Below are 26,636 nucleotides of genomic sequence, written 5' to 3' on the forward strand. Positions count from 1 at the left end.
CTCTCAATATAATCAAAGCCAGACAGTAAATACAAGTTATTTTATAGTGAAAATGTAGAACTGATTTTACCCCTGTACAATTTGGCACAATTGGACAAACTAATCAGATCATATATTACTACAGACCACAATTTCATCCCAATTAAATTTTATTATTTTACAAATGTTCCATAGAAAATAATTGCAAAATTGTGCGATCATTAAGACCTATTTCCACCTCCGTAACATCGCCCGATTTCGTCCCTGTCTCAGCTCATTTGCTGCTGAAACACTCATTCATGCCTTTGTTACTTCTAGACTTGACTATTCCAACGTACTGCTGGCTGGTCTCCCACATTCTACCCTCTGTAAACTTGAGGTCCTCCAGAACTCTGCTGCCCATGTCGTAACTTGCACCAAGTCTCATTTCCCTCTCAACCTTGTGCTCGCTGACCTACACTGGCTCCCGGGCAAGCAGTGTCTTGATCTTAAAATTCTCATCCTTGTTTTCAACTCCCTCCATAGCCTTGCCCCTCCCTGGCTGGGATTTTATGAGTCCTGCGGCAGTCACGATGGTAGAACCAGAAGTTGGCGTCATTTCCACTTCCGCCATTTTCCAGTATCCCACACAATTCTATATGTAAATGAACAGTGTGGCAACGAACACGGGAAATACATGCAAACTTGCAGTGGGGACGGCCTTTCATTGGTGGAACCTGCGTCACTTGGTCAAGCACCATGAGCGCCACAGCTATAAAGCATTCTGTGTTTCAAGCCTCAAGGAGCAGCAGTCTTCATGTATGTAAGTCTCCTTAGAGTTACTAAAATTAAATCTTTTAGTTATTTGTAACTGCTTTTTTCTTCCTTAATTTTTCAAGCCCAACAACAGCTTCCCGTTATTTTTAATCCCTTGCAGCAAAAGCAAAGCAAATGTCAGCAGGCAGGCAGCGTCACACCCCACGCTTCAGTGATCCCTCCCTGAACGTTATCCTCCAGGCCGTCAGGGAAAAGCGGGAGGTCCTCTTCCCTGCAGATGGAGTCAGAAGACCCTCCCACCTGGCCAAGGTTGCCTGGATGGAGGTAGCAGAGGAAGTTTTGAACCGTGGGGTGGCACGCAGAACCTGGGTTCAGTGTTGAAAACGTATCAATGACTTGCTCAGATCAGCAAGGGTAAGTGGTCTTGGCAAAGCTGCTCCATTGTTTATCTCCCTGGCTCTGTGTCTTTAAGACAGAGGGTAGACAAGGCATGCAGTGGAATGCATGACCCGCCTTGGTGCCATTCACAGAATGATTGTGCGCCAAGATGACGATTGGCATTGTTTATGTGCTTGGATGTATCCTGTGAAAGCCACTCTGGAATGAGTGATGTCAATCAAAATCTAAAAAAAATCTAATCGAATGGTGACCATTGTCAACTATTGTAAAAGCCCATCTGGTTCACTATTGTCCTTTAGGGAAGGAAATCTGCCATCCTTATCTGGTCTGGCCTATATGGGACTCTAGATCCACAGCAATGTATTTGATTCTTAAATGCCCTCTGAAATGGCCTAGCAAGCCATTCAGTTGTATCAAACTACTAGACAAAGTCTAAGAAAAAGAATGAAACCGATAGACCACCTGGCATTGACCTACATCCCAAGGACTGCAGCGGTTCAAAAAGGCAGATCACCACCACCTTCTCAAGGGCAATTAGGGATGGGCAATAAATGCTGGTTGAGCCAGCGATGCCCACATCCACAAGAAAAAAAATGCATTAAAAAATGCATGTATATAATGGTTGTGATGCATCTTTTGACATGTCATTAAATCGACACTGTCTTCTGCAGGATAAATGCACCCACAACCAGTGCGAGCATGCTAAGACAGGTGGAGGTGTCCCAGACATCCGAGTGCTGACACCGGCTGAGGAGGAGGCATCAGAAATTGTGACAGAGGAAGGAGGCAGTGCAATCGCAGATGGTGAGGCAGGATCCTCAAGATGTAAGGATGAAGTGTCATCTTCAGTCTTCCAGATTTATGTGCAAACCAATGGAAAGCCTGTGAACTCATTTGCAGGTGATGCTTAATGTCCCTCTGTCTGCATCTCCAATGCAGGTGCCCACACTGGAGTTGCAGAATGCCACAAGGTCCAAGACTTCTCTTCTGTGGAGAAAGATGAAGCCAATGCCCCAGAAGGTGCACCGTCACCTGTCTCTTCTTCCACCTTCACCAACGCAGATACACAGTCCGCGGGGAGTTTAAGATTAGAAATAAAAACAAGAAATCCTGGAAATACTCAGCAGGTCTGGCAGCATCTGTGGAGAGAGAAGCAGAGTTAACATTTCAGGTCAGTGACCCTTCATCAGAACTGGCAAATGTTAGAAATGTAATAGGTTTTAAGCAAATAAAGCGGGGTGGGGCAAGAGATAGGACAGAGGGTCACAGAGAATAACTGACCAGAAGGTCATGGAGCAAAGGCAAATGGTATGTTAATGGTGTGCTGAAAGACAAAGGGTTATTGCAGAGAGGGTGTTAATTGACAGAAAAATGAACAGCCCTGGCCCAAAGAATAAACATGAAAAAATACAGTGGGTAGACACAGGGGGAAAAAAATGAATGATGAAACAAACTAGAATAAAAATAAAAAATAAAAAATAACTAAAAATAAAAAGGGGGCCCGTCATGCTCTGAAATTATTGAACTCAATGTTCAGTCCGGCAGGCTGTATCGTGCCTAATCGGTAAATGAGATGCTGTTCCTCAGGCTTGCGTTGATGTTTAAGATTAGAATCTGGGTGACGATCTGGTCTGCATGATGCAGACAAGTCCCAGCAGCTGAGGGAGCATTTGCTACCTGGGACCCCTAACAATCGGAGGGCTGCTGGTGACCGGGCCCCTGCTCAGCCCCACGCTCATGATGATCCTCTGTTTGTTGCAACGAGAAGTCTGCTGGATGTGCAGCAAAGCCATGTGGAAAATATGTAGGAGACGCCTGAGGTCATGCGTAGCTTTGCACATGCCATGGAGGAGTCCATGCAAGCCATAACGTCTGCCATGTCCCAGGTATGTGAGCGTATGGTTTCCTCAGTTAAGGGTTTGGCAAGCTCTGTGCCGAGTCAGTTCAGCACTTGTAGCATATGCACTCTGACCTGCACTCCATTGCTGTAACCATGGACTATGCAGTTTAAGCGAGTGGGAGACGAGGAACCCGGACCTCCCTACTGGTGCTTCTTCCCTTCAGAAAGACAGGCAGGTGCTATCATGCACCCAGATGGAGGATGAGTGTGTGCCAGCTGTCCCGGGGCCTTCCTCTCAGGACACCCTCAGGGTAAGCGGCTTCTTGTTGTCTCCCACCCCCGACATTGACCCCCTTGCCTCCAGCAGGCAAATACATGGGGGATATCCAAGCACCAGTGCTGCAGACCCAATAGGATGGAGCCATCAAGGCCCCATTCCTCTACAGGATACCCTCCATGGTAATCCACAGTAATGGGGCAGCACACTGAGCAGACTGCCTCCACCTCAGCTGCTAATGTTGGGGTTGTAACTTGGTTGTGTAGAAAATGCAAGAAGAAACAGTTTTGAGCATGAAGGTGACACAGGTGCTATAATTATTATGCACATATTGCTGAAGTTCCAATACATTTTTATTTACTTTAGTATTTGATGCACTCTTGTAAATCATTTGCTTGGTTTCATTTGAAAAGGAAAACAACTATTGGAGGCGTATGTCAAGAATGCATTGATACTTGCAATGCATTTCTGAAAGTGTTCAGTGTCCTTTCATAATTGACATTTGAGCCTTTAGTCTTCAATGATGGCTATTTGTCGTTTGAAGATGTAACACTTTTTACCTTAACAACATGCCATAAATTTGTAGTTCTATGGTCACCCCCTTACATTCCTGGCATAGATGTGTTTTTGGTTCCATCGCAACCCAGAGGAGATTTGATCTGCCTGTCACATCAAGGTGCTGTAACGTTGTAGCTTCCTATGTGTGTAGGTTAATGCCTTGATGTAGGACAATATTTCCATGGAGGTGCAGGTCGCTTTCAATTAAGCTGATAGCATATAGGCCGTTAGGCACTTCTCCACTGCAGGTTCATGTGCTATCATCAGACGAGCCTTTGTTTTCAATTACAGCAATGAATAATACCTTAGGCATATGTGAACATATTTGGAGAATGTTTCTTTTCTCCTCCTAACATTCCTTTATGAAGTGTCTTAATTTTGGCTGAAATGTGCAAATATGAGGTTCTCCCTAATGTTCCTTGCATGTCTCTCCACGGCCATTATGTCCATAATGGCATCATTTGCATTGCTGTCCTCCTCCTCACCCTCTTCATAGTCATCCTCATCTGAGGAGAACTGCTGTTCCTCCTGTTTCTTCCACCTGCAAAATGTGACTGCGCCTAATATACAGATTGTGCAATGCACAGCAGACAATGATTATTCATGAGACCCTCTGTGGTGTATACTGAAGAGCCTCTCCAGACTGGTCAAAGCAGCGGGAGTGCATTTTCAAAATGCCAGTGGTGTGTTCAATGATGGCTCTGGTAGATGTGTGAGCAGCATTGTATCACTCTTCAGCTGCGCTTTCGGGATGCTGCACTGGTGTCATCAGCCATGTCCGAAGGGGGTAACCCTTGACACCCACAATCCAGCCGTCTACTTCAGCTGGTTCGACAAGCTTCCTGACAGCTGTGAGTTCCTCAAAATATATGACTTGTGACAGTTGTACATTCAAAGAGTGGAACCCTTTGCAATTCACAAATGCAGCAGGCTGGTCCCAGGGAGCTCTAATGGCCACATGAGTGCACCTTGCACTCTAGGGAACCCAGTGATGTTGCCGACGCCCACAGACCTTGCTGCCTGGTTGTCCTCCTCTACAGTTAAGTGCATGAAATCATTGGCACAATGAAATAGGATATTGTTCACCTCTTTGATGCACCTATGGGTCACAGACTGTGAGATGCCACATGTCGCCCATTGATCCCTGGGGAAGGCACCTCTAGCAAAGAAATTGAGTGCAGCAATACCCTTAAGGGCATCTTCCCACCAAACCCAAGCAGTTGCAGGTCGTGCTGCAGGATCCTACAAATTTCTGTGACCATTTCATGTGGCAACTTAGGCGTCTCTGTCATTGCCTCTCTTACATTTGAAGGTAATTTGTCCTTGTCCTGAGGATGCGATGACGTGCCAGTGCCCATCTTCGATAATGCCATTCCTGGATGTTATCATTCTGAGAATCCTCACCTTCTTGTTCTGCCTGCTGCTGGTTTTCAGGCATCACCCATTGAGGGAAAGGAGCCCTCCTCAATCCCTCCTTCTGCTCTTCTTCCCGTGGTATTAGACAAATTGGGTGTATGAGACACATGTCGTTGCAGCTTTGCAAATAATGAAATAAGCACAGCATTCTAATTCAGCCTTCTGTTGCTAGTCAACTGAACCATCGAGACTATGAGCAGTTCACTTTTAAGTGCCTAAAAATTGTAGCCAGGTGGAAATCCCACCCACCATCATTGGTCTCCTCTCACTTGACTTGTGACCCTTGAGTGGCCACATGGTTTGCATTATTGTTGGAGAAAATGGTGCACTTGCAACTCAAGGAAAATTTTCCCACTCTCCAACCTCCTTCTGCCACATTCCAGCCTTCACCTATCGCCCTTGACCCGCCCAATGTAACCTTAAACCTTCCCTCTGTTACCATTGAACCTCCCCCCATTACCTTGGACCGTGTCACAATCAATTTATTCATGCCACCCTCCCCCCAGTTCCTACTCCCATTACCATCCAAATGCCGACTCTGACCCTTGATCCTTCTCAAATCCATCTTTACCTTATTGCCGAGTCCCGTTCCCCTCCCTATGATGCCATTGAATATCCAAGCCTAAGTCTCGACATTCCACACTACAGAATCCAATTGCCCCCACTGACTGTGACTGTTCCCTCTGCCAGCCAGTACCCTGAATTTGCCCCATAGGTCCCAGACATTAACAGCACTCATCTTTCCCTTTAGGCCCCTCATGACCATCTGTTGACTGTAATGCTCAAGTCAACCCATCACCCCTGCAGGTGTCCATAGCCATCTTCAGCAGCAACTACAACCACTACACACCCTGGACAATGCCCTTCTACTCTCCCCTGCGCCTCCATGCACCCGATCACCCTATCCTCCCCTCCTCCCTCCCCTGCTTCTCCATGTACCTGATCACCCCAGACTATCCTCCCCTCCTCCCTCCCCTGCTCCTCCATGTATATGATCACCCCAGACTATCCTCCCCTCCTCCCTCCCCTGCTCCTCCATGTATATGATCATCCCACCCTATCCTCCCCTCCTCCCTCCCCTGCTCCTCCATGTACCTAATCACCCCAACTTTTATCCTCTCCTCCTCCCTCCCCTGATCCTCCATGCAGCCGATCACCCACCCTATCCTCTCTTCCTCCCTCCCCTGCTCCTCCATGTACCTGATCACCCCAGACTATCCTCCCCTCCTCCCTCCCCTGCTCCTCCATGTATATGATCACCCCAGACTATCCTCCCCTCCTCCCTCCCCTGCTCCTCCATGTATATGATCATCCCACCCTATCCTCTCTTCCTCCCTCCCCTGCTCCTCCATGTACCTGATCACCCCAGACTATCCTCCCCTCCACCCTCCCCTGCTCCTCCATGTACCTGATCACTCCAACCTGTATCCTCTCCTCCTCCCTCCCCTGATCCTCCATGCAGCCGATCACCCCATACTGTCCTCACCGAGTGCCCTCCCCTGCTCCTCCAGGTACACACTCCCCGTGCCTTCGCCGCCATCCCCTGAGAAGAATCTCCCTTGCTTGTGCTGAGCCTGGAGACAAACATTCATTCCAATGTTGGCCTTTCTTGTGCTGATGAGTTCAAAAAAGAAAAATACTGATTTCAGACACAACTGCACAAAGCCAACTGTTGCACGGCATGTTTAAACGAATGTGAATTGGGTAGCATGGGAATAATGCTCGCCGTTAACTTAATCGGGCAGGTAGGACTTAATTTGAACTAAGCGCAGGGTATTGAGTATTCATGGTATGTAAATAAATGCAAAGCTGCAATCTGCCACCACGCAAGGGGAGACGTTGCAAACATACCGCTGACTTAATTTCGCCAAAAAATCCTGCTGTCAGAAATCCGAAAAAACAACTTATGCCTGATTAAATTACCCCACACGGTACCAGAGTCACTCTTAGCAGGGCTCATAAAATTCCACCCCCTATCTCTGTATTTTTATCCATTCCTACAACCCTCTGAGATAGCTGCATTCCTCTAATTCTGGCCTCTTGTAGATCCCTGATTTTAATCTCTTCATTGGTGGCTGTGCCTTCAGTTGCCTAGGCCCCAAGCTCTGGAATACCTTCCCTACACCTCTCCGCTTCTTTAGCTCACTTTCTTCCTTTAAGACACTCCTTGAAACCTACCTCTTTGATCAAGCTTTTGGTCATCTGACCTAACATCTCCTTTTGTGGCTCCGTGTCATACTTTGATTTATAATACTCCTGTAAAGCGCTCTGGGATTCTTTATTGGGTTAAAGGCACTATATAAATATAAGTTGTTGTTGTTGTCGCAATAGCCCTTATTTAAATTCCATTAAAGTCTATTAGGAAAAAAACACTTCCATTTTGTCAGCATGTTATCACATCCCTTAGAAACAATGACACCGACTTGCAGAATATAGATGAGAAATAGGAGAGGGCCAACGGATATTTCCTTGGATGATACCAGAGGTAACGGTGTGGGAGCAGGAACAGAAGCCATTGATGGCAATTCTCTGGCTACGATTAGATAGATAAGGATGGAACTGGCGAGTGTAGTCCCACCCAGCTGGACGACATTGGAGAAGGGTGGTGTGGTCAACCATGACAAAGGCTGCAGACAGATTGAGAAGGATGAGGAATGATAGTTTGCCTTTGTTACAGTCACATAGGATGTCATTTGTGACTTTGGTAAGAGCCATTTTGGTATTGTGGCAGGGGCAGAAACCCGATTCGAGGGATTCAAGGAGGGAGTTCCAGGAAACATGTCAAAGTGCTTCAAAAAATGACTTTCTGGAGTACTACGACTCTTCTAGTTTAGGCAAATGCTGTAGCCCTCTGTCATACAGTAAGATTCCAGACAGACAGCAATCAGTTAATCTGATGTTGGAAGTTTTAACTGAGGGAAGAAGGTTGGCTGGAAAAATAGGAGCAGTCTCTACTCTTTGAATTGTGCCATTGGATTTTTACTGTTAGATAAAGCCTCTGTTTTCTGTCTCGCCTGAAAGACAGAACTTTCATCACAAAGGTAGCTTACATGCAAGTCTGCAATATTACCTTCCTCCACATTTACCACAGCGCATCTGTCACTGAAATCCTCATCCACAGCATTATCATCTCCAGACTCGACTATTTCAATGCTGTCTTGATGATGGTATTTCCACAATGATGTTTGGTATTTGACTCAGCAAAGCATGGAACGGCAATAAGTCAGGATGTCAGCAACGTAACAGCACAGAAGCACTGGAGAGGTGGAGCTGAGTGTCACCAGTTGCAGGGGAACCTGGAGAGGATGGTGTTCCTGCTCTTGTCCTTCTGAATGCAAGGTCTGGAAGCACTGGGAGGGAGAATGTATTTAAGGGGAAATCTAGTGACTTAGAGAACCCAGGTCACATTCCCTGTACCTGAAACATGAGGCCCAAGGGAATTGGGAGAATTGGAATGAGCTGCTAGGGTATGTAGGGTGTCAGGTGTGGGAATTGGAGAACTGGATAGGGTGCCCTGAAAGACTAGGATTTGATACTAGTAGGGTGGCTGGGGGAAGTAGTCTAGGTAATTGAAGTCCTCAGTTGTAGATACACTGCTTTTTCATTAACTTTCCCCAAAAGTAATTCTGTCAACCCAAACAAACAGAATGAGTACATTCGATGAATGATGCATTTTTGTGTCAGAAGCACAGGTATTTTAAAAATCTATTTCTACACTTACCATGTACAACAAGAAGCTAAAAACAACTTGGCACTTCACTACTGAACCAAATCTTCTGCCAATATACTGCAGGAACAAAATGAAAAAATTACAACCTTTTTCATTTTACTCATAGGTTTATAGTTCAACACAAAAGCAATCTCACAATGACTGTACAGAAACTTGGGGCTGAATTTTACTGACCCTCAAGTGGCGGGAAGGGAGGCGGGAGCATGCTAATATATCAGGGCACCGCAACAGGATGGCTTCCCTTCACTGTCCCGCCACCGGGAAGTTTCTCAGTGGTGGGTGGTGGGCTGCAAGGAAGATAGGCTGCCTACCGTACTGAGGTGGGCAGCTGAATTGCATAATGAAGGCCCAATTATGGGCCATTTTACAGAGCTGTCATACTTTTGCTGATGGCAGAATGGCCTCCCACCCTGTGGGGAGGTCACCTGCTTCATGGAGGCGATCTTCCTGCAGCAGCCAGGGGTCCATAGGTGTGGAGGCTCCATGGCCCAAAGTGGGGTTCGTGGGCAGGAAAGGCAGCCTCCACAGTCCCAACAATCCCGCCGGAAGGGTTTCCTCTCTGATCAGCGTGGCCCACTGCCCTCGGCCATCCTGAATTTTAATTTTTACTTAACTGTCTGAGAGCGCCTCCTGTCCTGGTGGGCAATCAGGAGGCTGCCTGTGGTAAAATCGCTGAATCAGTCCTGTGCCGGCAAGTGCAGTCTTGGGACCCACTTTACGGCCTGATATCGGAGTTCCAAAGCCTATGGTAAAATTTAGCTCTTGGTTCCTGACCACATTTCAATCTCAGGACTATGTCACATGAATTCAAAATATCAAGTCATGCGATATATAATATAAATTGGAGGCAGTTTGATATAAATTTGTGCTATTAATTGAAGACTGTTTGTGATCATTAAACAACAAAACATCATGATAAAGTAGCCAGAAACATTACTAAATGGTTGGTTTACAGATGGGGAGAAAATTGCAACTTAAAATGAACAAATATTACAAGACAACACATCCAAGGTCAGTATTTCCTGCCCTTAAAGCCTGTAATTGCCAATGTAGATAACTTGGGGCAGTAATGAAAGCAAATGTACAAAAAGTCAGATGTTAGATTGTTTCTCAGTCTCATCAGAGAAATCATTCTGGGAAAAGAAGTAGATTCATATTGTCATTATGGCACAGAAGGAGGCCATTCGGCCCATCAAGTCCATGCCAATTCTCTGTAGAGCTATCCAGTCAGTCACATTTCCTGGCTCTATCCCCATAGCCCTGCAAGTTTATTTCCCTCAAGTGCCCATCCAGTTTTCTTTTTGAAATCATTAATTGTCTGAACTTCCACCATCTTCGTGAGCAGCAAGTTCCAGGTCATTACCACTCTCTACATAAAAAAGTTCTTCCTCACATTCCCCCTATATCTCTTGCCCAGAAGCTTAAATCTGTGCCCCTAGTACTTTTACCAACAGATAATGAGAACAGCTTTTCTTTATCTACTTCATCTAAACCTGCCATAATCTTGTACACCTCTATTAGATCTCCGCTCAGCCTCCTTTGCTCCAAGGATAACAATCCCAGCTTTTCCAACCTAACCTTGTAGCTAAAATCCCTCATCCCTGAAACCATTCTGGTAAATCTCCTCTGCATTGCCTCAAGCAACTGCCTCAAGCACCCTCACATCCTTCCTAAAATGTGGTGACCAGGACTGGATGCAATACTCTAGATGTGGCTTAACTAGAGCTTCATAAAGTAGATGAAGTTTCAGAATAATTGCATTAGATAAAATAGCTGAAGGTTTCACACAACCAGCAGTATTTTGGTTCTGGTAATTGAAAAGTGGTCTTGTGCGCTTCAGAAACACACAGGGAATATTTCGCCTGCTAACCAGTTTGTGGGAACTATCCACTTCCCCATTGTTGTCCTTGCAACATATTCTTGATGTGTTCATTTAGGATCATTTAAGATGGTAGGTTTAACAGGCAGGTTTTGTATGCATTGTATTTCTTGTTCTGTTCTATTTTCTGGTTTTAGATGAGGTTGAAGTCTTTGGAAACCAGTCAGAATTGGCTAACAAATTTTATAACTACAATGGACTAGGTTTTAACTAACCTCAAAAAGTGTTTCGACATAAATTACGCAGTTGTCAGTACTGCTGTGGCTAGATGAGAGGTTCTTAATTCAATGCTTGGTCTTTGAAGAACAAAGATTTGTTTCAATGCACTTGCATACGCTGCTACACAGATGCCTCAGTTTCCTATAGATATCGCAGTGACTCGAATGCCTAGTCCATTAAAGTATTGAAAAATCCAGGCAGTTCAATTCTGCTTGTGAGCAATTTAAGTGCTCCACACATCCTATATAAATCCAGTAATGGACGTTAACTCTGCTTCTTTCTCCACAGATGCTGCCAGACCTGCTGAGTATTTCCAGCATTTCTTGTTTTTATTTCAGATTTCCAGCATCCACAGTATTTTGCTTTTATTTTAGTGTTTAATTCACTGCCACTTCTCTTCCAGGAATGCCTACCTTGAAGAAGTTCTGCTCTTCTCTCCGACGGGATTTTCGTTTGTCTCTTTTACCTTGTTCACCTTCATTGATCTCTTGCCCCACCCCCACTTTACTTGCTTATAATCTTTTACATTTCTAATATTTGCCAGTTCTGAAGAAGGGTCACTGACTTGAAACCTTAACTCTGCTTCTCTCTCCACAGATGCTGCCAGACCTGCTGAGTATTTCCAGCACTTCTTGTTTTTATTTCAGATTTCCAGCATCCACGGTATTTTGCTTTTAATTATTAATGGAAAATTATTGCTCTGTTTGGTAGGTTGCAGAGGAAATCTGTTTCTTTATCCTGCACTCAGTACAATCTCCAAATCTCCAGTTAATAAGGTTATTCTGACCAATGGACAGCAACGGTATTGTTGCTACTTAGATCTCTTTCTCATGTGTACTGAAGTTCAAGTGCAAAGTCAACTAAAGTGCACGCATTGGGGTCTGCACAATTCATGAAATGCTCACTGGCACCCGCGAACAACTGCTCCAAGGCCGACACTGCTCCAAACAACCACTGGGTCAAATTTCTCAGATATCTGTTCTTATTACAATTGTCTCCAGTAATACTTTATTGTTATGCTACCCATTTTTCAACCTAAAAAAATTTATAATTTCACTGAATGTAAATTATGCTAATCTTAAACTGATCTAAATAAATTTAGATCAACAATACTGATTGAATTCGACAGTGGGAAAAGCAGGACTGAAAAATGATTGTAAATGAAAGAAAATAAATGGCAACAGAGAAATAGGAGGAGGTGACATGAAAAATAAATTACCTCATATGTACTAATTATGTTTAATCTGTAGAAAAGAGGGATGTAGATTAGCCAAGTGAATATCATTGTAAATAAGCAGGCGATGGTGTACAACAGGACCACTGCCCCATAAAGGTACACCTCTGCAGGAGCTCCAATCACTGTAAAAACAATTAGAACTGATTAATGAGTGTACATCTAAAGAAAAATTCTCGTATGCTAATGTGCATTTATAGTTATATAATATAAGCATGATCACGCAGGCACACACAAATATCTAAACACAAACAGGGAACAACAGCTTGCATTTACATACCACCTTTGATGTGGAAACAGATCCCAAAGTGCTTCACAGCCACAACCACAATCTGTAACCTCATGGCCTGTCATATCCCCCACTCTACCATGATCATCAAGATGGGGGATCAACCCTGGTTCAATGAAGAGAGCAGGAGGGCATGCCAAGAGCAGCACCAGGCATAACTAACAATGAGGTGTCAACCTGGTGAAGCTACAACCCGGGACTACTTCCACACCAATCAGTGTAAGCAGCATGCGACAGACAGAGCTAAGCGATCCCACAACCTATGGATCAGGTCTAAGCTCTGCAGTCCTGCCACATCCAGTTGTGAATGGTGATGGACAATTAAACAACTAACTGGAGGAGGAGGCTCCACAAACATCCCCATCTTCAATGATGGGGGAGCCCAGCACATTAGTGCAAATGACAAGTCTGAAACATTTGCAATAAGTTTCAGCCAGAAATGCCGAGTTGATGATCCATCTCGGCCTCCTTCTGAAGTCCCCAACATCACTGATGCCAGTCTTCAGCCAATTCGATTCACTCCATGTGATATCAAGAAAGGCAAAGGCTAATGGTGCCTGACAAAATTCCAGCAATAGTACTGGAGACCTGTGCTCCAGAACTTGCCGCGCCCCTAGCCAAGCTGTTCCAGTACAGCTACAACGCTGGCATCTACCCTGCAATGTGGAAAATTGCCCAGGTATATCCTGTACACAAAAAGCAGGACAAATCCAACCTGGCGAACTACCGCTCCATCAGTCTACTATCGATCATCCGTAAAGTGATGGAAGGTGTCGTCGACAGTGCTATCAAGTGGCTCTTGCTCAGTAATGCTCAGTTTAATTTCCACCAGGGCCACTCAGCTCCTGACCTCATCAGCCTTGGTTCAAACATGGACAAAAGAGCTGAACTCAAGAGTTGAGGTGAGAGTGACTGCCCTTGACATTAAAGCAGCATTTGACCAAGTATGGCATCAAGGAGCACGAGCAAAACTGGAGTCAGTGGGAATCGGAGGAAATCTCTCTGTTGGTTGGAATCATACCAAGCGGAAAGGAAGATGGTTGTGGTTGTTGGAGGTCAATCATCTCAACTCCATGCTATCACTGCAGGAGTTCCTCAGGGTAGTGTTCCAGGCCCAACCATCTTCAACTGTTTCATCAATGGCCTTCCTTCAGTCATAACGTCAGAAGTGGGAATGTTCGCTGATGATTGCACAATGTTCAGCATCATTCGCGACTCCTCAGATACTGAAGCAGTCCATTTAGAAATGCAGCAAGACCTGGACAATATCTAGGTTTGGGCTGATAAGTGGCATGTAACATTCATGCCACACAAATGCCAGGCATTGACTATCTCAAACAAGAGAGAATCTAACTATCTTCCCTTGACATTGAATGGCATTATGATCGCTGAATTCCCCACTATCAACATCCTGGGGGTTACCATTGACCAGAAAGTGAACTGGAGTAGCCATATAAATACAGTGGCTACAAGAGCAGGTCAGAGGCTAGGAATTCTGCGGCGAGTAACTCACCTCCTTACTCCCCAAAGCCTGTCCACCATCTACAAGGCACAAGTCAGGAGTGTGATGGAATACTCTCCACTTGCCTGGATGGGTGCAACTCCAACAACACTCAAGAATCTCAAGTGACACCCCATTCGCAAACATTCACTCCCTCTACCACCGACGCACAGTGGCATCAGTGTGTACCATCTACAAGATGCACTGCAGCAATGCACCAAGGCTCCTAGACAGCACTTTTCAAACCTACGACCTCTACCACGTAGAAGGACAAGGGCAGCAGATTTTATTTTTATTTTATTTTATTTTTATTTTATTTAGAGATACAGCATTGAAACAGGCCCTTCTGCCCACAGAGTCCATGCCGACCAACAACCACCCATTTATACTAATCCTACATTAATCCCATATTCCCTACCACATCCCTACCATTCTCCTACCACCTACCTACACTAGGGACAATTTACAATGGCCAATTTACCTATCAACCTGCAAGTCTTTGGCTGTGGGAGGAAACCGGAGTACCCGGCGGAAACCCACGTGGTCACAGGGAGAATTTGCAAACTGTACTGCGGGAGGACACCTCAGAGAGGTCATGCAGCGAGGCAATATGGGTGGAGCTCAGGATTAGGAAGGGTGCAGTCATGATGTTGGGGGTTTACGACAGGCCTCCCAACAGCCAGCGGGAGGTAGAGGAGCAGATATGTAGACAGATTTTGGAAAGATGTAAAGTTAACAGGGTTGTAGTGGTGGGTGATTTTAACTTCCCCAATATTGACTGGGACTCACTTAGTGCTAGGGGCTTGGATGGGGCAGAATTTGTGAGGAGCATCCAGAAGGGCTTCTTGAAACAGTGTGTAGATAGTCCAACTAGGGATGGGGCCATTCTGGACCTGGTATTGGGGAATGAGCCCGGCCAGGTAGTCGAAGTTTCAGTGGGGGAGCATTTCAGGAGCAGTGACCATAATTCCATAAGTTTTAAGGTACTTGTGGATAAGGATAAGAGTGGTCCTCGGGTGAAGGTGCTAAATTAGGGGAAGGCTAATTATAACAATATTAGGCAGGAACTGAAGAATTTAGATTGGGGGCGGCGGTTTGAGGGTAAATCAACATCTGACATGTGGGAGTCTTTCAAACGTCAGCTGATTAGAATCCAGGACCAGCATGTTCCTGTGAGGAAGAAAGACAAGTTTGGCAAGTTTCGGGAAGCTTGGATGACACGGGATATTGTGAGCCCAGTCAAAAAGAAAAAGGAAGCATTTGTAAGGGCTGGAAGGCTAGGAACAGATGAAGCATTTGAGGAATATAAAGACAGTAGGAAGGAACTTAAGCAAGGAGTTAGGAGGGCTAAAAGGGGTCATGAAAAGTCATTGGCAAACAGGATTAAGGAAAATCCCAAGGCTTTTTATACGTATATAAAGAGCAAGAGGGTAACCAGGGAAAGGGTTGGCCCACTCAAGGACAGAGAAGGGAATCTATGTGTGGAGCCAGTGGAAATGGGCGAGGTACTAAATGAGTACTTTGCATCTGTATTCACCAAAGAGAAGAACTTGGTGGATGATGAGCCTAGGGAAGGGAGTGCAGATAGTCTCAGTCATCTCATTATCAAAAAGGAGGAGGTGTTGGGTGTCTTACAAAGCATTAAGGTAGATAAGTCCCCAGGGCCTGATGGGATCTACCCTAGAATACAGAGGGAGGCAAGGGAAGAAATTGCTGGGGCCTTGACAGAAATCTTTGCATCCTCATTGGCTACAGGTGAGGTCCCAGAGGACTGGAGAATAGCCAATGTTGTTCCTTTGTTTAAGAAGGGTGGTAAGGATAATCCAGGAAATTATAGGCCGGTGAGCCTTACCTCAGTGGTAGGGAAACTATTAGAGAGGATTCTTCGGGACAGGATTTACTCCCATTTGGAAACAAACGAACTTATTAGTGAGAGACAGCATGGTTTTGTGAAGGGGAGGTCGTGTCTTACCAATTTGATTGAGTTTTTTGAGGAAGTGACGAAGATGATTGATGAGTGAAGGGTGGTGGATGTTGTCCATATGGACTTTAGTAAAGCCTTTGACAAGGTCCCGCATGGCAGACTGGGGCAAAAGGTGAAGTCACATGGGATCAGAGGTGAGCTGGCATGATGGATACAGAACTGGCTCAGTCACAGAAAACAGAGGGTAACAGTGGATGGGTGTTTTTCTGAATGGAGGGATGTGACTAGTGGTGTTCCGCAGGGATCAGTGCTGGGACCTTTGCTGTTTGTAGTATATATAAATGATTTGGAGGAAAATGTAGATGGTCTGATTAGTAAGTTTGCGGACGACACAAAGGTTGGTGGAGTTGCGGATAATGATGAGGATTGTCAGAGGATACAGCAGGATATAGATCGGGTGGAGACTTGGGCGGACAAATGGCAGATGGAGTTTAATCCGGACAAATGTGAGGTAATGCATTTTGGAAGGTCTAATGCAGGTGGGAGGTACACAGTAAATGGCAGAACCCTTAGGAGTATTGACAGGCAGAGCGATCTGGGCGTACAGGTCTACAGGTCACTGAAAGTGGCAACGCAGGTGGATAAGGTAGTCAAGAAGGCATTCAGCATGCTTGCCTTCATCAATAGGGGCATAGAGTATAAAAATTGGCAAGTCATGTTGCAGCTGTACAGAACCTTAATTAGGCCACACTTAGAATATTGCGTGCAATTCTGGTCGCCACACTACCAGAAGGACATGGAGGCTTTGGAGAGGGTACAGAGGAGGTTTACCAGGATGTTGCCTGGTCTGGAGGGCATTAGCTATGAGGAGAGGTTGGAAAAACTCGGATTGTTTTCACTGGAACGACGGAGGTGGAGGGGCGACATGATAGAGGTTTACAAAGTTATGAGCGGCATGGACAGAGTGGATAGTCAGAAGCTTTTTCCCAGGGTGGAAGAGTCAGTTGCTAGGGGACATAGGTTTAAGGTGCGAGGGGCAAAGTTTAGAGGGGATGTGCGAGGCAAGTTCTTTACACAGAGGGTGGTGAGTGCCTGGAACTTGCTGCCAGGGGAGGTGGTGGAAGCAGATACGATAGCGACGTTTAAGAGACATCTTGACAAATATATGAATGGGAAGGGAATAGAGGGATATGGGCCCCGGAAGTGCAGAAGGTGTTAGTTTCGGCAGGCATCAAGATCAGCGCAGGCTTGGAGGGCCGAATGGCCTGTTCCTGTGCTGTACTGTTCTTTGTTCTTTGTTTGTTCTTTGTTCAAAGGCAGATGTGTGGGAACACCATCACCTGCAAGTTCTCCTCCAAGCCACACACCATCCTGACTTGGAACGATATCGCCGTTTCTTCACTGTCACTGGGTCAAAATCCTGGAATTCCCTCCTTAAGAGCACTGTGGGTGTACTTACACCAGATGGACTGCAGCGGTTCAAGAAGGCTGCTCACCACCACCTTCTCAAGGGCAATAAAGGATAGGCAATAAACGCTGGCCTTGCCAGTGACGTCCACATCCCAGGAATAAATAAAAAAAGACACCTTGTTAATAACACAATACTCTTATCTTCCACCTTTACATAAATTATAAATTCGGGCGGCACAGTGGCGCAGTGGTTAGCACCGCAGCCTCACAGCTCCAGGGACCCGGGTTCAATTCTGGGTACTGCCTGTGCGGAGTTTGTAAGTTCTCCCTGTGACCGCGTGGGTTTTCACCGGGTGCTCCAGTTTCCTCCCACAGCCAAAGACTTGCAGGTGATAGGTAAATTGGCCATTGTAAATTGCCCCTCGTGTAGGTAGGTGGTGGGAATATGGGATTACTGTAGGGTTAGTATAAATGGATGCTTGTTGGTCGGCACAGACTCAGTGGGCCGAAGGGCCTGTTTCAGTGCTGTATCTCTAACAAAATAATAAATAAAATCCTTCAATCCAGTAGCTGCTCTAGAACATTATATCACATCAGATGTCTTTGGTTCTACATGACCATCCAAGTCTAAAAAACATTAATGAATAACTGCACATCTGTGCACCCTTTCTCATCTCAATAACTAAGCATAAATTAAATGCACATTCTAAATGAATTTAAGCTACCCTACTTTTTCCTCACACTGTGCTTCTGGTGTTTGTCCAAAATTGATTTCTCGCCAGTGCTTCCCTTGGTGCAATCTGAGGGGCAGTATTGCAAGAAGTGGTTGCCTCTTGGCTAACTATCTGGAGCTTGTGCCTGGGCAGGCTGGTGTCACTTCCTGCATGATATTTGTTCCATGCGCCCAACTTGCAATGGTGTGGATTGCTCAAGTGTTTTGCCACATTGTCGCAAGCACGGTCAGTGAGTCTTTTCCCCCTGATTCCCATTGACTTCAATTTGGCTAGAGTTCTTTGATGCTGCACTCAGTCAAATGCTGCCTTGACATCAAAGGCAGTCCTTTTTGCCTCACCTCTTTAATTCAACTCATCTATGCACGTTTGGACAAAGGCTGTAATGAGGTCTGGAGCTGAATGGCCATTGTGGAACCCAAACTAAGCATTGGTGAGCAGATTATTGCTGAGTAAGTGCCACTTGATAGCACTGTCAAAATCACACCTTCTATCACTTTGAGTGTAGATTGATGGGATGGTAAGTGGCTGTATTGGATTTGCCTGCTTTTTATTGACAGGATATACCTGGGCAATATTCCACATTGTTGGGTAGATGCCAATGTCGTAGCTGTACTGGAACGTGGTTAGCTCTGCAACACAGGTGTTCGGGACTACAGCCAGGATGTTGTCAGGGCCCATAGCCTTTGCAATATCCACTGCCTTCAACCGTTTCTTGATATCATGTGGAGTGAATCGAATTGGCTGAAGACTGGCATCTGTGATGCTGGGGACCTCAGGAGAAGGCCAAGATGGAGCATCCATTTGGCACTTCTGATGGAAGATGGTGGCAAATGCTTCAGCCTTGTGTTATGCTCTCACGTGCTGGCCTCCCCCATCATTAAGGAAGGGATGCTTGTGCAGCCTTCTCCTCCAGTTAATTGTTCAATTGTCCACCACCATTCACAACTGGAGGTGGCAGGACTGCAGAGCTTTGATCTGATCCATTGGTGTTGGATTGTTTAGCTCTGTCTATCGCATGCTGCTTCCGCTGTTTACCATGCATGTAGTCCTGTGTTGTAGCTTTACCAGGTTGGCACCTCATGTTTAGGTATGCCTGGTGCTGCTCCTGGCAAGCTCTCCTACACTCAATGGGGAGGTAGTGGCATAGTGGTAATGTCACTGGACTAGTAATTCAGAGCCCAGGCTAATGCTCTGGGGACATGGGTTTGAATCCCACCATGGCAGATGGTGAAATTTGAATTCAATTTATAAATCTGGAATTAAAAGCTAGTCTAATGATGACCATGAAACCATCGTTGATTGTTGTAATGTTCACGAATGTCCTCTAGGGAAGGAAATCTTTACCTGGTCTGGCCTACATGTGACTCCAGACCCAGAGCAATGTGGTTGACTCTTAAATGCCCTCTGAAAGGGCAATTATGGATGGGCAATAAATGCTGGCCTAGTCAGCGATGCCCATGAGGGTCACGAGGTTACAAATTGTGGTTGAATACAATTCTGCAGCTGTTGATGGCCCATAGCACCCCATGAATGCCCAGTTTTGAGCTGCTAGATCTGTTCTGAATCGATCCCATTTAGCATGATGGTAGTGCCACACATCATGATGGAGGGTGTCCTAAGTGTGAAGATGGGACTTCATCTCCACAAGGACTATGCGATGGTCACCCCTACCAATACTATCATGGACAGATGCTTCTAATACAGGTAGAGTAGTAAGGACGAGATCAAATAGGTTTTTCCCTCTTGTTGGTTCTCTCACCAACTGCCACAGGCCCAGTCTGGCCGATATGTCCTTCAGGACTTGGCCAGCTCGATCAGTGGTGGTACTACCGAGCCACTCTTGGTGATGGACATTGAAGTCCCTCATTCAGAGTACATTATATGCCCTTTCTACTCTCAGTGCTTCTTCCAAGTGGTGTTCAACATGGAGGAGTACTGATTCATCAGGTGAGGGAGGGTCTGTATTCCTTGGAGTTTAGAAGGGTGAGAGGTGATATTATTGAACCAAATAAGATCCTGAGGGGATAATAAAAGCAAAATACTGCGGATGCTGGAAATCTGAAACAAAAACAAGAAATGCTGGATTCACTCAGCAGGTCTGGCAGCATCTGTGGAAAGAGAAGCAGAGTTAACGTTTCGGGTCAGTGACCCTTCTTCGGAACTGACAAATATTAGAAAAGTCACAGATTATAAACAAGTGAGGTGGGGGTTGGGCAAGAGATAACAAAGGAGAAGGTGCAGATTGGACCAGGCCACATAGCTGACCAAAAGGTCACGGAGCAAAGGCAAACAATATGTTAATGGTGTGTTGAAAGACAAAGCATTAGTACAGATTAGGTGTGAATATACTGAATATTGAACATCAGCAAGTGCAAACCTGAAGAAAAACAACCTGAAAAAAAAACAGTGGGTAAGCAAACTGAACAAACTAAGATGAAATGAAATAAATGCAAAAAAAGATTGTAAAAAATGTAAAAAGGAATGCAAAAAAAAGGAAGAAAAAATAACTAAAAATGACTAAAAATGAAAGTAAAGTGGAGGGCTGTCATGCTCTGAAATTATTGAACTCAATGTTCAGTCCGGCAGGCTGTAGTGTGCCTAATCGGTAGATGAGATGCTGTTCCTCGAGCTTGCGTTGATGTTCACTGGAACACTGCAGCAATCCCAGGACAGAGATGTGAGCATGAGAGCAGGGGGGAGTGTTGAAATGGCAAGCAACCGGAAGCTCAGGGTCCTGCTTGTGGACTGAGCGGAGATGTTCCGCAAAGCGGTCACCCAGTCTGCGCTTGGTCTCCCCAATGTAGAGGAGACCACACTGTGAGCAGCGAATACAGTATACTACATTGAAAGAAGTACAAGTAAATCGCTGCTTCACCTGAAAGGAGTGTTTGGGGCCTGGGATAGTGAGGAGAGAGGAGGTAAATGGGCAGGTATTACACCTCCTGCGATTGCAAGGGAAGGTGCCCTGGGACGGGGACGAGGTGGTGGGGGTAATGGAGGAGTGGACCAGGGTGTCACGGAGGGAACGATCCCTTCGGAATGCTGACAGGGGAAGGGAGGGGAAGATGCGACTGGTAGTGGCATCACGCTGGAGGTGGCAAAAATGGCGGAGGATGATCCTTTGGATATGGAGGCTGGTGGGATGAAAAGTGAGGACAAGGGGAACCCTGTCACGGTTCTGGGAGGGAGGGGAAGGGGTGAGGGTAGAGGTGCGGGGAATGGGTCGGACACGGTTGAGGGCCCTGTCAACCACAGTGGGGGGAAATCCTCGGTTGAGGAAAAAGGAGGTCATATCAGAAGCACCGTCATGGAAGGTAGCATCATCAGAGCAGATGCGTCGGAGACGGAGAAACTGGGTGAATGGAATGGAGTCCTTACAGGAGGTAGGGTGTGAAGAAGTGTAGTCGAGGTAGCTGTGGGAGTCAGTGGGCTTATAATGGATATTGGTAGACAACCTATCCCCAGAGATGGAGACAGAGAAGTCGAGGAAGGGAAGGGAAGTGTCAGAGATGGACCATGTAAAGGTGAGAGAAGGGTGGAAACTGGAAGCAAAGTTGATAAAGTTTTCTAGTTCGGGGCGGGAGCAGGAAACGGCACCGATACAGTCATCAATGTACCGGAAAAAGAGTTGGGGGAGGGGGCCTGAGTAGGACTGGAACAAAGAATGCTCGACATATCCCACAAAAAGACAGGCATAACTAGGACTCATGCGGGTACCCATAGCGACACCTTTTACTTGAAGGAAATGCATGGAGTTGAAGGAGAAGTTGTTCAATGTGAGAACAAGTTCAGCCAGGCGGAGGAGGGTGTTGGTGGATGGGGACTGGTTGGGCCTCTGTTCCAGGAAGAAGCGGAGAGCCCTCAAACCATCCTGGTGGGGGATGGAGGTGCAGAGCGATTGGACGTGAATATGACTAGGTAATACAAGATTCTGAAAGGGCTTGATAGGGTCGAAGCTGAGAGATTGTTTCCACTGATCAGGGAATCTAGAATGCAGGGGCTCAGTGTCAGGATAAGGGGCCAATCATTTAGGTCTGAGATGAGAAATTTCTTCACTCAAAGGGTTGTGAATCTTTGGAATTCTCTACCCCAGAGGGTTGTGGATGCTCCATCATTGAATACATTTAAGGCTGGAATAGATAGATTTTTGGTCTCGCAGGGAATCAAGGAATATGGGGAGTGGGCAAGAAAGTGGAATTGAAGCCCAAGATCAACTATGATCAAATTGAATGGCAAAGTAGGCTCGATGGGCCATGTGGTCTACTTCTGCTCCTAATTCTTGTGTTCTTTTATGTCAGGCTGTTGTTTGACTAGTCTGTGGGACAGCTCTCCCAATTTTGGCAGAAGTCTCCAGATATTAGTGAGGAGGACTTTAGAGACATCGAAACATAGAAAATAAGAGCAGGAGTAGGCCATTCGGCCCTTCAAGCCTGCTCCGCCATTCATTATGATCATGGCTGATCATCCAACTCAGTAACCTGTTCCCGCTTTCGCCCCTTATCCTTTGATTCCTTTCACCCCAAGAGCTATATCTAACTCCTTCTTGAAAACATACAATGTTTTGGCCTCAACTGCTTTCTGTGGTAGCGAATTCCACAGGCTCACCACTCTCTGGGTGAAGAAATTTCTCCTCATCTCAGTCCTTAAAGGTTTACCCCGTATCCTGAGACTGTGACCCCTGGTTCTGGACTCCCCCACCATCGGGAACATCCTTCCTGCATCTACCCTGTCAAGTCCTGTTAGAATTTTATAGGTTTCTATGAGATCCCCCCTCACTTTTCTGAACTCCAGTGAATATAATCCTAACCGACTCAACCTCTCCTCATACGTCAGTCCCGCCATCCCAGGAATCAGTCTGGTAAACCTTTGCTGCACTCCCTCTATAGCAAGAACGTCTTTCCTCAGACCAAAACTGCACACAATATTCCAGGTGTGGCCTCACCAAGGCCCTGTATAATTGCAGCAAGACATCCCTGCTCCTGTACTCGAATCCTCTCGCTATGAAGACCAACATACCATTTGCCTTTTTTACCGCCTATTGCACCTGCATGCTTACCTTCAGCGACTGGTGTACAAGAACACCCAGATCTCATTGCATATTCCCCTCTCTCAGTTTATAGCCGTTCAGGTAATAATCTGCCTTCCTGTTTTTGCTACCAAAGTGGATAACCTCACATTTATTCACATTATACTGTAGCTGCCATGCATTTGCCCACTCACTCAACTTGTCCAAATCAGCCTGAAGCCTCTCTGCATCCTCCTCACAACTCACCCTCCCACCCAGTTTTGTGGGACTTTGTCGAAAGCCTTCTGAAAGTCCAAATAAACCACATCCACTGGCTCCCCCTCATCAACTCTACTAGTTACATCCTTGAAAAATTCTAGTAGATTTGTCAAGCATGATTTCCCTTTCGTAAATCCATGCTGACTCTGTCCGATTCTACCACTGTTCTCCAAGTGCTCTGCTATACAATTATTGATAACGGACTCTAGAATTTTCCCCACTACCGACTTCAAGCCGACTGGTCTATAATTTCCTGCTTTCTCTCTCCCTCCCTTTTTGCAGGGTTGGACTGGATAGGGTGTGCCTTCGTTGTTTCTGGTGCCTGGGTCAATGTCGGGTTGTCCATCTGTTTTTTTTTCAACTTTTATGTAGCAGTTTGATATTATTGAATGGCTTGCTAGGCCATTTCAGAGGGCAGATAAGAGCCAATCACATTGCTATCAGTCTGGAGTCACATGTGGACCAAACAGAGTAAGGACAGCAGATTTCCTTCCCTGAAGGACATTAGTGAACCAGATGGGTTTTTAATGACAATCTGTACTGTTCAACAAATGGGAATACTGTAAGTTGAATTCTGATGTGCTTTGCATCATGCAACCTCCAGCAAATCTGGCCATCATGTGAACATTCTTTGCATCTGGTTACACACAATATGGACGGTCTGTAAGGGGTAACTTTTTCTATTAAGGAAGTTCAGGGGATTATCTACAGGAGCTTGCAATGTCATGTGCATGTCATTTACTGCATCCTACACTTTTGGAACCTAATAATGTAATAAAATGGGATAACCCATCGCAATGGTGTTTTGCTGTCATGACAAACTGCAAGAATTTCCCAGCTTTTCTAAATTGTGTGTTGATGACCTGCTAAATGGCATCCTGGGTGATATTACACTAAGCAGTCCTCTGACTAATGGTCATCCTGATGATGATCTTCTCCATGCCCAGAAAAGTGCAAGGCATGAAGGGATCTAATATGAGGAAAAATAATAAAAAATAATTTGTTGTGAAGAAGATGATTTTGTGACAGGTATATTGTGCAAATAAGCCAATGATGCTATTCTGTATATTAGTGTAGACAAGATTGCTATTTCAAGGACAGAATGTGTAAAGAGGTAAGGCAAGATTCTGGCAGATTCAATTAGGTGGTTGATATAAATGTCCTGTTTTATGATGAAAGCTGCAACCATAAAGACTATATTCCGGCATACCATATTCACTTCGGGTGAAATTCGCCTTTTGCTCCCCATTTTGTACTTCCACCAGCTTTTTGATAAAACTGTCAATTCTCTTGTTTCTTATGTTAATGTTTATAGTTTTCCAAGGTATAGCTCCAGATTTTCTGCTCATTGAATATGAATGAAAAGTATTTGTAATCTATGTTCCAATAACACTTGTGTAAATGCTAAGGTGTTAATTATTCATCTATCTGCTAGAGTTTGACCATTTGTTTAGTTTAGTTTAGTTTAGAGATACAGCACTGAAACAGGCCCTTCGGCCCACCGAGTCTGTGCCGACCATCAACCACCCATTTATACTAATCCTACACTAATCCCATATTCCTACCACATCCCCACCTGTCCCTATATTTCCCTACCACCTACCTATACTAGGGGCAATTTATAATGGCCAATTTACCTACCAACCTGCAAGTCTTTTGGCTTGTGGGAGGAAACCGGAGCACCCGGAGAAAACCCACGCAGACACAGGGAGAACTTGCAAACTCCACACAGGCAGTACCCAGAATTGAACCCGGGTCGCTGGAGCTGTGAGGCTGCGGTGCTAACCACTGCGCCACTGTGCCGCCCTGTGTATTCACATTTTAAGCAGTCAAGAACAATCAACATTTTTCTAATAATGCTGCTGTGGGCATTTTTAAAAAATTTAAGCTGCTTCTGATAGATATATGGTTGACAGTTCACAATTTTTATCCAGTAAAAGGGGTCCAATGCAGAGATTGGCTTCAGTTAGTAATGTTATATGCCAATTTCGCAATGTTTGACCAGGAAAACACGGAAAGGTCAAACTCTAAATTAAATATTTTACTGATTATTTTCCTCAAGTTTCTGCAAGAGTGCAGTAAAATTCACTTACCTGTAACAGCAGACAAGAAACTGGAAGCCAATGAAAGAGCAATTGGGTACGCAGAAATTTGTCTGAAGCAAGAAAAAGTAGCAGTCACATTTTCTCACTAAGATCTCTCCCTTTCTCCCTTTACCTCATCTCCTGCCAGTGGTGACTCTTGCTGGGGTGCTGTTGCACAGTTGCTGACACCCTTTGCTACCTCATCTATGGGTTCCGTACTTCATATATGAATATGCCAATTGACAGGCTACTCACCTTTGGAGGTAAGCCTAATAACAGTCCTCCCTCAACATCCACACAAGGCACTCCCAGCAGAAAGTTACTGAATGGTGATTGTGAGTTGTAGCCTCAACAAACTTTTTCTTTCTCTATTGTGGATCACCCTAACGCCAAAGATGCAACCCCCACTAATATTGGTGACCCACCATAGATCTGATATTAAATTTTGGAATATTTTTACAAATTTGTACATAAATTGCCTCTCATGTCCAAAAATGTAGTTACGAAAGTCATAGTTTTTCACAATCCTATAGGATTTGAAACAATCTGTATTTAGCTGTGTGTGACAATTTCATAACCTACCGGTTTCCTATTAGGAACTCTTCTGCATTTCCTCCCTTTGGCCTTCCAGGTCTAAAAGCAAAGTAAAGTCCAATAGAAGCAGATACAGCCAGCATAGCAGCAAACACAATGTAATCCCAGGCTTGCAAAACATTTTTCACAGACATAGCTGCTTCTTCTGCTCAGGTAAAACCTGAAAAGCACTGATCAGAGATAGAATCAGGTTAAAAGTCCAAGATTTTATGAGCAACCACATGATCAACTGGTCAGTTCTTGCATGCAAGCATAATGGTTTACCACAAAGTACAGATATGACACAACAATGCAGTTCTGTGGATCTTAACAAAACTGCTGGAGGCCACTCCAACAACAGTCAACAATATTTTTTTAAACAATTGGTAGGGACCAGGTGAGCAAGACTGCTCCTCATTGAACCTGAAAAAGCTCTATCCCATTGCTAGAGCAGGTGATGGTTGCCTTAGGATTGGGATCTCTTCAAATGTCCCTCTCTTCTTTAAATCTGCTGTCATCACTCCTCTCCTCAAAAAATCAACCCTTGATT

At 45.2% G+C, this 26,636-nt stretch overlaps 1 protein-coding gene across 2 annotated transcripts in view; it reads right to left on the reverse strand.

Moving 5' to 3' along the window:
• LOC137384449 (sodium-coupled monocarboxylate transporter 1-like) overlaps positions 1-26,304 on the reverse strand; it is a 97,636-nt gene extending 71,332 nt beyond the window's left edge. For both annotated transcript variants that reach the window (XM_068058526.1, XM_068058527.1), the window contains exons 1-4: positions 26,096-26,304; positions 25,523-25,584; positions 12,273-12,412; positions 8,947-9,012 (exon numbers count right to left, since the gene is read on the reverse strand). In XM_068058526.1, the coding sequence (XP_067914627.1) occupies positions 8,947-9,012; positions 12,273-12,412; positions 25,523-25,584; positions 26,096-26,241 (414 nt within the window). In that variant the 5' untranslated portion in view covers positions 26,242-26,304. The remainder of the gene's footprint in view (positions 1-8,946; positions 9,013-12,272; positions 12,413-25,522; positions 25,585-26,095) is intronic.
• Between the last annotated feature and the right edge of the window lie 332 nt (positions 26,305-26,636).

This window comes from Heterodontus francisci, chromosome 26, assembly GCF_036365525.1.
Source record: "Heterodontus francisci isolate sHetFra1 chromosome 26, sHetFra1.hap1, whole genome shotgun sequence".
NCBI lineage: Eukaryota > Metazoa > Chordata > Chondrichthyes > Heterodontiformes > Heterodontidae > Heterodontus > Heterodontus francisci.